The sequence below is a fragment of the Rhododendron vialii genome, chromosome 9a (assembly GCF_030253575.1).
Source record: "Rhododendron vialii isolate Sample 1 chromosome 9a, ASM3025357v1".
In the NCBI taxonomy this organism is placed as follows: domain Eukaryota; kingdom Viridiplantae; phylum Streptophyta; class Magnoliopsida; order Ericales; family Ericaceae; genus Rhododendron; species Rhododendron vialii.
Window position 1 is genome coordinate 34474463 of NC_080565.1, and position 13035 is coordinate 34487497.

Genomic DNA, 13035 nt, shown 5'->3' on the forward strand with positions numbered 1-13035 from the left:
GGAGAAATACTTGTACTACTCTATCCAGTATCCAGTATCCACTATCTTTTTCTTCTTTTTTTCCCTTTTTCTTGTTATGCAGAGTGTCTTGGGTCAACTTACACGCACCTTGAACTAATTCATATAGTTCTCACAGTCATTTCACACGCTTACATGTGGTTTGAGGTAACCCCGTAAGTTGTTGACAAGGAGAATTGAACCTAAAACTTACCTTAGGAGCGAACCTTTAAGTGTCAGGCCAAGATCATTTGGCCAATCCTTGAGGGTTAACTCTCTATTTGTACAAGTGTTGTGTACAAGTATTCAATGTTTCTACAATGTATGGAGGAATTCTGTTTACGAATTTGGTTACAAGTGTACAATGAGGGTGTTGTAGCTTTTCCCTTTTTGAAAATTTGTCTTGTTTCATCCTAATAGATATATGCTGATTTCTAATGGTGACATTCAAAGGTCAAATAGAGCATATATTCTCCCTATAAAATACTATCTCCTTCCATTATTCCTTCTTCTTTTTGGCACTACCTTAGTGTTTGGTCTTCTTCTTTGTACTCACCTTTGGGATATATAGTTAAACGAGTCCGAATTTGTTCACCCCCACAAAAAAGAGTGAACAATACTCCCTCTCGATTGACTTTTACCATCTTATGGGTCTCATACTAACCCTCTGCATTCTCATATGTTTAACTATGATTAGCACAAAAATAATTAGAAGCGTGGGAAAAAAAAAATTAAGCCCTAAATTTAAGATTGGAGGAAGGGGATCAATCGATTCTCTTTCACGCACGAAACGAGCACCGTCAAGAGCAAAAATCAAGAACAAAGTCAAGTTTATATATATCTAACGATTCGGGTTGAAAGAATATGGTTGACGAGAACATTTAGAGAACTACAGACGATTTGATTCCAAGTTCTAGAGAAGATTTGAGTCTAGGTTCAACATCTTCAAGTTCTAATGGTTTTTTTGCCCATTTTTTCGCCTACCAATACTCCCACTCTTTGCCGACATCTTCGAGTTTTTTTGTGCCAATGCTGGGTAGAGACAAAACCCAGAAAAATATCTCAATTCATTATTTAGATGTTTATTTTTACATTTTCATTCCATAGCATAACTAGTCAGAAAGAAAATACCAATATAACAAAACAATTCTTTTGCCGATTTTTCTATATCGGCTTTAAAAAATGGCGATTTCGATTTTTTATTTATTATTATTGTGATTATAGGACATTGCAAGATAAAAAAAAGCCTTGTATTCTTTGAGACAACGGAAATTCTTGATCCCTAATAAGGTGCAAAAACTCTTAAACAAAAACTTCGCTTGCTAATTAAGTTATGAAAATTTATAACTTCGCTTCCATTCTCATTTATTGGCAGTCTTTCTTGACAATGGAAAGATCTGCACATGCCTTGAAGATCACAGGCATGGATTTGGAAATCCCAGGCGTGGATATGCAATTAATGAGCCTTGCATGGAAGGCTCGTGAACAGGGCTTTCTTTTTCCTTTGCCTATAAACTGAGCCCTCTGCTCTTGCATTTGAGTGTGGGAAATCAGAAACGTATCTGATCAGTTTGTATTCTGTTTGTGAGAGTGTGAGTAGAGTGATTTGTAATCTTCCTCCTCCTAAATATAATCCGGCTACCCCCGATGGACATACCTAATTCATAGGGAACCACGTAAATCTTTGTCTCTGTGTTTGTGTTCTGGTTCGATCGTTTGTTTCCGCAACAATATTCAACAACAAAAATTAGAACGATTTTTTTCTGAATATAAGTAAATTTTATTGGAAAATCTGATTAAATGCAGGAGAAAGTTCTTAACTCCTTCTTTCTTTGCTTTTGTCTACAATAAGCAAAAGTTGAATATTGGAGCCATGCCTACTCAAAAGAAAGTACTATAGTTGAACAAACTCAAAAGAGACGCGCAATTGGCACCAACCAATCCCTGGAATTTGAAATCATGCAATCGAAAGAAAGTCCACTCCTATAATTCAGCAAGAAATAAGGATTCCCAATCCCTCAATCCTCTCGACCGCCGGCTCTAAGGATACAGGTACATATACTTTTGCAGTCCTAATTTACGAAACTTTATACACTTGGCCCCGAATAACTTGATCATTAGAGGATTTGCGACCGGAAAATCCACCGGATCCTCAGGCTTGTCTTGCGAGAACCTTCCTAGCTTTTACATCATCCATACTGACTTCCGCACCATGAAAGTATAACCGTAAATTAAATACCTCGGAGAATCACATTCTAATTTTTTTGTACTCCGTACTAGTTGGTGAATATTATGGAGTTTTTTTTTAAAGAATTTGTTAAAGTTAACATTTTTTTTTTTATTAAGTGAGCCTTCAATCTAAAATAATGGTGGAGAATATTATAAGTCCAGATTTGATATGCCATCAGAAATTACTTTTCAAATGTTGATTGATATGCCATCCTTTGAAATCACATTATTCTCGAAGCTGACCCTTGGAATAAGAAGAATAAATTATGCCAACCAAACATACCCTTAGCGGGTGCCCGCTCCCGCACATCTTCCTTGACAAAAAAAAAGGTGCCTTTTACAACAACTTTTTTTTTTTCCATTCCTTTCGCAACCAATTTAGGCCTTGTTTTTCCACTAATATTTTTCAGCAACAATTCAGAGTCGGTCCTAAGCTAAAATTTATGTTATGGTCGCTTTAGGCCTCTCAAAAATTTTGAATTACGGGGGACCCTCCTATTTTTTTTTACCCCTTATAATAGTCTAACAAATAGGCCTCCTTTTTAGTTTTTGCTTTAAGCTCTTGAAAAATCAGGGCCACAATAACTTATGGCATTTTATCAAGTTGTTCACACTAATCAACAATTTATTGGTTAGTAAAAATAACTTGACATTTAGCAATAACTTATTGATTAGTTGAAACAACTTGATATTTTTCAACAACTTATTAGTTAGTAAAAAACAATTAACGACTTGTCAACAACAACAAAATCTCCTTAACTTATTTCCTATCAAAAACACCCCTTAATATGTGTTTGTCCCTCTGTCCTCTTCCTTTCACAATATTCTCAACAACCAAAACAACCCCACCTCAAACAAGGGTCCGAACTTCAAAATTACCCAGCCCACGTAACCCCTCTCTCTCTCGTTTCAACAGTCAAGTGTTCAGGCCAATTTACGCATATTTTCACTATTTCATAACTCAAATTCGTCAAAAGCATACTATTCACGCCTAAACTATGAAATTCAACAAAGATGTCTCTTTTGCAATCCAACCGCCAGCTAGATAAGTCAAAAGGGGTAGGGATTGCTATCACTCCTTCAAATCATGTGATCATGAGAAAATCCACTTGTATAATTAGAAGAAAATCCACAACTATAAAGTCAGCAAGGGAGAGAAGCATTAATTGAAGGATATGCCAATCCCTCGAAATCCTCTCCATGGCGGGCTCTAGAAATATACATTTTTGAAGTATTTATTCTTTGTTTTACGAAATATGTCATTCTTTCAGAATACATCACTTTTAATTCAAAAAATAAATACTTCAACCGTCCCAATTTAATAATTCATTTTGAGAGTTTGTGTCACTTTTTAATTGATTCTATTTTTTAATTTATAATATTTTATGTGATTTTAAAAATATTATTTTATAAAACTAATCGAGATCTATCAAACAATATCCATATTGAATACAAGATTTTGAATACCGTTTTGGACAAGGTACCGATTTTCCTGTACCGTATCGGTACCAGTCAAATACCAAGTACCATTTCGGATTTACCGCAACTACAATATATATAATAATTATAACTCAAAAAAATTTCTCATACCATGCAATTCATGATAAAATACATATATTAAGATAACAAAATCCACGTAATGGACTTAAAATTAACAAAAAAAAGAGCATAACATGATAATAAAATAGAGACAAACATAGCACATTTTTCTCACACGCATTCACAGAGATACAGAAAGAGAAACAGATATATATAGAGAGAGAGAGAGAGAGAGAGAGAGAGAGAGAGAGAGAGAGAGAGAGAGAGAAAGAGACACGTACCTGACTCCAGGTCGTAAGAGCATCTCCAGCTTTGACCCATTTTAAGACTCAAATTTAAAAATGGGACAAAAACTACAAAAATCTCTCTCTAATCTTTGACCAAAATCCTTCCCCATTTTGGGTTTTACCCATTTTTTTGCCCAAATCTGAGACAACTTTTGCTTTGACCCATTTCTCCAACGACTAGTTAGAGAGAGAAAGAGGGAGATGTGTAAAATTTGGGTTTGATAGTTGGAGATGTGTCTACCCAAAATGAATTTTTACCCAAAATTTGACTCAAATTTGAGAAAAAATATGGGTGAAGGCTGGAGATGCTCTAATTTCCCTCCTTAGGCTCCGTTCAGTTGCCAGAAATGTTGTACAGGAAAGTTATTCTCAGGAAAAGTCAAGTAAAGTGAAGTAAAAGAAAAAGAAAATTATTTTCCTGTGAGTGTTCATTTGACAAAAGAATTTTGCAAGAATAATTAAGGTTTAGTTGTTCATTTGTCAGAAAAAAGAAACTTTCGGAAAAATTTTGTGAGTGTTCACTCATTTTCCTTTTCTCGCGACGCAAAATCCTGTGTTTTTTGCAGGATCACTTTTGCAGGAAAGTAATTCCGGCAGGAAAACTTAAAACGTGTTTCCTACTACTTTCCTGCCAACTGAACACTACAAAAATCATGGGAAAGTTGATTTTCCCATCCTTTCCTGTACTTTCCTGGCAACTGAACGGAGCCTTAGAGCATGTACACCAGTACATAGTCAAAAAATGCCGGTGAATAGTACATTTTTTCATTTTACCTACTCACATCTCTTTTAATACTACACTAATATTATCTATTTTACCTATTCTCTAATAAAATACTATTTCTTTTTCTTATCCCTTTTTTCTTTTTCAAGAAAAGAACAAAGGAGAGAGAGGGAAAGTTTGAGACATAATAGTATTAAATGATTTTGCTCATAAACAGTTGTTAGTTAAATATACCTATCTACCGTAGCCGGAGGTATTCTCCTCTTTGGTTTACCTAATCTGCTGCATGAGGGTTTTTTCGCTTTGCACAAATAAAATAGCTAATTTTGGGTGTTTACATGAGCTGATAAGCTTGCTCTTAATGAAAATCACACATTCTCCAAAATCACAGTGAAACACTTTAGAAAAAAAAACCTCAACAAAAAACAGAAAATTAAAATATACTACTCCCATCGTGACTCCTCCGTACTGCGAGCTCCGAGACCTCGATCCCCGCCTGCTCTTCTTCACCTGCTGCTGCTGCTGCTGCGGTTGCTGCTGTCCAATCCTAGCCTGATTAAACGACAGATCCATCGAATTATTACCCCGTAACCACGCGTTTGGAGCCCCGTCTCCGGCGATCACGGGGAATAGCTGACGTGTCACGGCCACCCGATCATTACTACTCTCGTCTCCTCTGGAATAACCGCCTCCTCCGACTTTAAAGATATCGAAGTTGGAGCAAGCCGATGTCCCCCGAGGCGCGCGTGGAGCAACATCTGCAAAATTTCGGCCGGAATTACAGAGAAGGTCATCTCGTCTGGTATTTTCCGAGATGGCCGGTACCGACCGGTAAGGTCCGGTATTTAGTCCGGAACAACATTGAAGGCTTATGGTACCGGAATCTCACAAATTCGTGAAATATCGGCCAGTACGGAACGGAATTCACAACCCTGAATTAGATATAAAATTTATTATCAATTCAAAAATATAACTAATTTTTCATCTGATAATTAGAATAGAACGAGTGATTATTAAATTGGAATGAAAGAAATATTTATTTGAAAAATAAATAGTATTGTATTTATTTTAGTCAGTGAAACACAATCCATCATCGAGGATCCGCAACCAAAAAAAACCACCAGCCCTTTGGCTAGTCTTGCAATAACTTTTGGAGCTTTCCAGATTATCCATACAAAGTTTGCCACCATGAAGTATAAATGTCAAAAATAAAATAAAAAATTGCCAGAAAACAATGTAATACTCGAGATAATCTCATGAGTATTATTGGAATTTTTTAAAGTCAGCATTGTTTTTATCAAGTGATCCTTCAATCTAAAATAATCACAAGGGAATATAAGTTCAGATTTGATATGTCGTCATAATTACTTTTCAATTTTGACCCTCTTTCTTTCTTTTTTATTGGAGTACTATCTTTCGTATTCTCGAAGCTGAATTATTGAATTTTTCTTAGAACTTTGTCAACTCAAAATAAATGTTATTTATCAAGTGAGCAGAACAGATATATAATCATAAATAAGTTTGACCCTCTCCTTTCTTTTGAAAAGATGTTTCTAATCCTTTGTCAATGTTGAAATCGGCAAGATGACGGACTTGTTTGTTACATCATTTTATTAGTTTATTTTTTTTATGAGTCATTATTGCGCGTATATTCATTAAAATTTTAAGCAAATAAACTAGTAATAAGATGCTAGACCAAACAAGCCGATTTTTTTCGAAGATGAGCTTTAGATAAGAGCATGAGGTTAAGGAAAATAATGTCAACTTTCTCAATCGTATTTTTTGACTTCTTGTCCACACTATGAAGACAACATTTTATCTAAATTGCATAAATAGAGGGTCAAAAATACTAAAAATACCATTTGGATGCCTTGGTATTTTTACCGGAAACAACTCGCATTTTGACGTTATTTTGAAGACAAAAAATATAGCGTGAACTCACCCAGATAAGCTCCTTTGGCCCCATGTAGAAAACTCTAACTCACCCCTAAATTATGTCAACCAAACGCACCCTTAGCAAAACTTTCCCTTTTTGCAGCCAATTTAACATGTGTTTGTCCCTCTGTTCTCCTGCCTTTCACACAATTCTCAACGGCCAAACCAACCCCCAGCAAAGGTCAAAATCCTACGCCCCACATATAGCCCACATATTGCCCCTCTCTCTCTCTCTCTCTCTCTCTCTCTCTCTCTCATCCCCATGGCCGCCTAGAAGACAGAAGAGTAAAGCAAAGCAACAACGACCCGCTCCTCCCTCCCTTAAACTCACACGACTCCTCGAAAAGTCTCAGCCGTCCACACACTAATCCACATTCCGCCGCCCTTTTAACCTCTTCTCGCCTCTCTGCTTGGCCAAACTCCATTAGAAGCTCCTTGCTTTTTCCAACCCCGCCCACCCTTCTCTCTCTCTCTCTCTAGAACTTGGATTGAGCTAAAGAAAAAGTCATTTTACGATCTGGGTTGTTGATTTTGGAGCTTGTAAGTTGAAATACAATGGGAGTTAGTAAATGGGAAAGAGTGAAGCTATTGCTGGGGCTGAAGCTCTGCGTCTACGTTCCCAGGAACAACGACGGTTTGCCGCCTCCATCGGATAGTATCTCCGGCGCCGCTCTGCTTCCGGCGGCGGCGTCTCCGGCTACGACGCCGTCGTCCCGTTGGTCGAAGCTGTCTGCGAGTTTTAGCAGATCGTCTACGGTTAGTAAAAACCCCTGTTCTCTGTTTATTTACTACATAATCGAAGTTCTTTTCTTGGTTTTTTTTTTTTTTTTTGAAGCAAAAAATAATCGAAGTTTGTAATTTTCGTTTTTGGGTGGAATTATTGCATGTCCTATTTTCGAAAAAGATTTAGGGAGCGAAGAGTTTTTTTTTTTTTTTTTTCAGTTTTCTGCCAAAAAAATAGAGTCTTTTTTCGGTTTAGAAAGAAATCTGTGTAGAACATTTTTTTTTCTCCATATAGCTCAGTTGTTTGGGCCAGCTTACACCCATTCCAACGTAATTCTTGGATCAATCTCGTCTCACTGTCCACTACCAGGCTCCAATTAAAGCCAGGACAAAGTCCCAAAATTTGTGCAAAACATGACAATACCTTTTAATAGAAAATGGTATAAGTTGCCAAACTCCATTTGTCCTTTGTTGAAGTATGAGTTCTGATTATAGAACAGTACCTCAATTCCCCAATCAAGATCAAGATTTAAGAAAATTTTGATTAATGTGTGTTGTATGTGGATGGATCTTCTCCAAAAGCTTTAAATTTCCGTTGGCGATTGTTATTATGTTGTAAACTTGTAGTTTGTTTGTTCGTGTTCCGTTTCGTTGCTGAGAAAACTGAGGATAACACAAAATCGGAGCTTGTTCTTTATTCTTGGTTAACTGAGCTTAAAATTGTAGTTTTGGGTTCTACACTTTCTCTGCCGCCAAACAGTCTCTACAGGTTTTCAGAAGTAGATGTTTTCACTCATGTTTGTAATCTTGATGGTTAATCCCCATGGATTCGGATCCTCCCCGCTCCAAGTTTTGAACTGAACGAGATAGTCCAAATCTGGACCGTCCATCGCTGCAATGAATGGTTCGGATTTTGACAAACTTCGAGCGGAGAGGAACCAACCCTATCCCCATTATCTTGTGCATCAATTAATTTAAGATTCTAATCTTGTTTATTAATCTGTTTTATGCTTAACATGTGTGGGGTTTTTTTTTTTTTTCTTTTGGTGTCGTCATGAGATGGGTAATGGATGTCTTGTTGTTTTCCACTCTTTGTGTGGTTTCTTTTCAAGAACCCTTTTTTATCATTTCGTCTTAATAGTTTGGGAGGGGCTACATGATTACCTTTCCTTTTCTTCCTTTCCTCCAGAGTGTAAAAAGTAGCTTTCTTTGGTGGCCACATCTGTTGACTATTACTCCTACTATTTTGTAAGGTTTATTACCATAAACTTTATCAGAATGGGAGGAAAAGCTGGAAAAAAGAGGGGATGGGAATCTTGAAGAGTCAATATTCCTCTAGAAGCTCAATGGTTTCAACTGTGTTTTGTGTTCTGGGGAAAGTTGAAACCATCTCTTAGCAGATTTAAGTCTTGAAGAATCAACGTAGCCTAGTTTATGATCTTGGAGTAAGTTTGATGGGCTGGATTAGACATGATTTTTGTCTTACCAAACCAATTTCGGCATTTGAATGCGACAATTCAACAAGTGAGATTAAACATCCCGACCCGTCGTTACTAGTTCGGCCAATCAAATATGGCCTTAGAATTCTGTTCCATCCAGGTAATAAAAGCCTAAAGTTACTGCAACTTTTGAAGAACCAATATTCCTCCATGGTATGAAAACCCAGTTAAATCATCTTTTTATTCATCATCCAGCAATGAAATCCTATTGTTACCTGAATGTTTCAGTAACTTGACAACATTCCTCCTTCCGCAAAAAAAAAAAAAAAACACCACAACATTTGACATTCCTCCATGTTGTGAAACTACTTGTAGATCACTGTTTATTTCTGTTTATCTATACTATGGAGAAATGCACCAAATTCTATGACGACGATTAAGATGTTAGTTGAACACGATAGTATTTGTACATCCACTGATTGGTACTTGATTTTAACTTTCAGAATACCTGCTCAATATGTTTGGGAACAATGAAATGCGGAGGTGGCCACGCCATTTTCACTGCGGAATGCTCCCATTCCTTCCATTTTCACTGCATAGCTTCAAACGTGAAGCACGGAAACCAAATCTGTCCCATTTGCAGAGCAAAGTGGAATGAAATACCCTTGCAGAGTCCCAGTTTCAAGCTTCCATCTGATAGAGGACGAATCACTCCAATAGATTGGGCACCCAATAATACTTCAATGACTGTAATTCGCCGCCTACCACCTCCACGTCGTCCCAATTCCCATGTCATCCCACTGTTTCATACCCCGGAGCCGGCCGTCTTCAACGACGATGAATCTCTAGATTGTGATTCGTCAAACATGAAATCATCAGATGCATGTGATTTTCGCAGGAAAATAAAAATCACCTCATTCCCTGAATTTAAATCCGTGTCACGGTTGATGTCGTACGACGATTTCACAGTTCTCATCCATATAAAAGCTCCTGTTTCCGTTTCCGTTTCCGGTCAAACTGAAAACGAAAATCAAGTTAACTCTCCACAGATTTCGCAAACGCCTCGGGCTGCTATCGACCTTGTTACTGTACTTGACACCAGTGGTAGTATGGCAGGGACCAAACTTGCATTGCTAAAGCGAGCCATGGGTTTCGTGATTCAAAATTTGGGGCCCAATGACCGATTGTCTGTGATCGCTTTCTCTTCAACCGCCCGTCGCCTCTTCCCCCTCCGTCGGATGTCTGACACCGGAAAACACCAAGCGTTGCAAGCTATTAACTCTTTAGTGGCAAATGGGGGGACGAACATTGCAGAAGGGTTAAGAAAGGGCGCTAAAATAATGGAAGATCGAAGGGAAAAGAATCCGGTTGCCAGTATAATTCTTTTGTCCGATGGACAGGACACTTACACTGTCCATAGTTCAATTAGAAACCAGCAAAATCCAAATTACCATCTGCTCCTTCCTTTGTCAATCCACAAAAACGGGATTTCTGGATGCAGGATCCCGGTTCATACATTTGGGTTTGGTACGGATCACGATGCGTCATCCATGCACTCGGTTGCTGAGATTTCCGGAGGTACCTTCTCTTTCATCGAAACTGAATCTGTTATTCAAGATGCATTTGCACAGTGCATTGGGGGACTTTTGAGTGTTGTGGTGAAGGACCTTCAAGTTTGTATTGATTGTCTCCACCCCACGCTCTCCTTAACCTCTTTAAGATCCGGAAGTTACCCGAATCGGGTGATTGCTGACCGACGAACAGGTTTCATCGACGTTGGAGATTTGTATGCCGACGAGGAGAGGGATTTTCTTGTTTCGGTCAATTTGCCATCAGATTCCTCTAGCAACGAAACATCGTTGTTGGAAGTGAAATGTGTTTACAACGATCTGTTGACGAAAGAAATGCAAACTACGGTGAGCGAAGAAGTTAGGGTTAAGAGAGATGAAATAGCCGGAAAGGAGGCCATTTCAATTGAAGTGGACCGGCAACGCAACCGGCTCCTGGCAGCGGATGCAATGGCGGAAGCGAGGGCCACAGCCGAACGGGGAGACCTTAGTGGGGCCGTGTCGGTCCTCGAGAGCTGCCGAAGGTTGTTGTCGGAAACTGTGTCGGCGAAATCCGGCGATCGGCTCTGTGTCGCATTGGATGCGGAGCTGAAGGAGGTGCAAGAGAGGATGGTGAGTCGCCAAGTGTACGAGGTGTCAGGCAGGGCGTACGTTCTTTCAGGAATGAGCTCTCACTCGTGGCAGCGGGCGACAGCACGGGGTGACTCCACAGATGGCTCAAGCCTGGTTCGGTCTTATCAAACCCCATCGATGACCCAAATGCTCAGTCGCTCCCAAACTACATTGGTGGCTAGCCCAGCGGCTCACAGGCTACCGAAACCAAGGTAATGGTATATAGGGTTGCTATGGAGATCGATTGCTCCTCAAGACAAGGGTATATGTTCTGATGCTGTTGCAACTTCTGTATCTTCATTTTGGGGTGGGGAGAAATTCAAAAGGTACTTAAGAGTTAGGGTTCTTTGCTGGCAGTTGTGCCTGTCTTATTTATATTTGTATAGAAATAAACCCAGCAAAGGAATTTGCTTAGAGGAACACAGGGCAGGGCTGAAAACTTCTTGTTTTGCTCCTTTTACTGTGTTGTTTTGCTGTTGGGGGTGATGCACATAAGATATGGTTTAGTCTCGGGCCTCTCGGCGAGGTTGGTATAAGTTTGTAATTGTGGTGATGGTTTGGGGTAAACCCGTCCCCGTAACACATCAGAAACCTGCAATGTGATTCTTTTGGCATAGTTCTCCTGATTCAGTTGTTGTTGCTTTACTCAATTGGATGACTGCATTATTTGCAGTGACTTACAATGCGTTCCTTATTTGCATGGCTTTAGTTGATCACATGTCCAATCACCAATGCAACCTGATGTGCAGCGAAATTTTGTATACAGATCAAAAATTAGCTTAGATGTGAGCAGAAAACCAGTAAAACCAAAATCGTCGAAGGTAAAACTGAGACAATGGGTTACGACAAGATACAGTGAGGGAAAAAGTGTACAAAATGATCAGGTTAATAAAAACCCGGTTCTAGGAAACTGTCAATCTGTGACCGATCTGCATTTTAGCTCGACTTTCCCTCATTTGGCTTCAGTCCTCTTGTGCTTGTAATTGTCAATATCAACCTTCTCCTGCGAGGCCTGAAACACAACAATTTGAGAATGAGCTGCAATCATAGGGATAATATTCATTTGAATTTTGTGATAAGGAGAAGATAGATGATGTACCTTTAGCTCCTCCTCCTCCGGCGATATCTTTTTCAGCTCATATGCCTCCAGAGTTACTGTTCTCGAAAGCGATTTCATTCTCTCAATGATCTCCCATTTCTGGTCATCTTCCACCTTTGCAATATCCTTGCTGAACAAACAATGTTCTTACAACATTCAAGAGTACGCAGAAAACAAGAGAAATTAATTAGTCAGTAAGGATATTCCCGATCATCCTCTTTGATGATCACGACAAGCCTGCCCAAAATTGATTTCGAGAAGCCAGAGATGATGAAACGGCATTATATACAAAGCCAAACATTCCTGAAGTTCAACAAAAAAAAGTTGCAGAATATAAATCGAGGATACAAAAACAAAACAACAGAGTGTTATCACGTACAACTATCGACACGCCCAATGCGTAATCAATCCCAAATGAAAAAACCAGCAATGACCCGACATTAAACTCTGTTTGAGCCCAGTTCATTCGGATGCTTCATGTTAAAACTTTGAGATTCATCTTTCACCATAATGTATCAACGTGGAATCAGAGAAAGAAATCAACAGAAGAGCTAAAACTCACATGATAAGATAAATTACACACGTAAGAATATACGCAGTGGAAGTGAATCATGCTAACCTATAGCCATTGTCGATCAATTTGAATGACACGAAGTACTTTTGAGATATGGGTCCTCTCACTTCTACTTAATTTATGTACGACTTTTGTGTCTCGATATGATGGAGATCGTAAAGTCATATATACAAATGCCAGGCCAGATACCCTTAATCTTCTTAAGAAACCCTTTAGTTACCCTCTATCATGGGGACTTAACTTACCTATGGAGATAGCGTCATGGCGGGTATGTAAAGAGTTTCTTGAAATCACTTATAAACTCATGGC

At 38.7% G+C, this 13035-nt stretch overlaps 1 protein-coding gene across 1 annotated transcript; it reads left to right on the forward strand.

The window, feature by feature from the left end:
• Nucleotides 1–6856: 6856 nt before the first annotated feature.
• On the forward strand, nucleotides 6857–11683 carry LOC131301006 (E3 ubiquitin-protein ligase WAV3-like). The gene is made up of 2 exons (XM_058327093.1): nucleotides 6857–7467; nucleotides 9377–11683. Exons 1-2 carry the CDS (start codon nucleotides 7267–7269, stop codon nucleotides 11267–11269), a joined length of 2094 nt encoding a protein of 697 aa, XP_058183076.1. The 5' UTR covers nucleotides 6857–7266; the 3' UTR covers nucleotides 11270–11683.
• Nucleotides 11684–13035: the final 1352 nt, after the last annotated feature.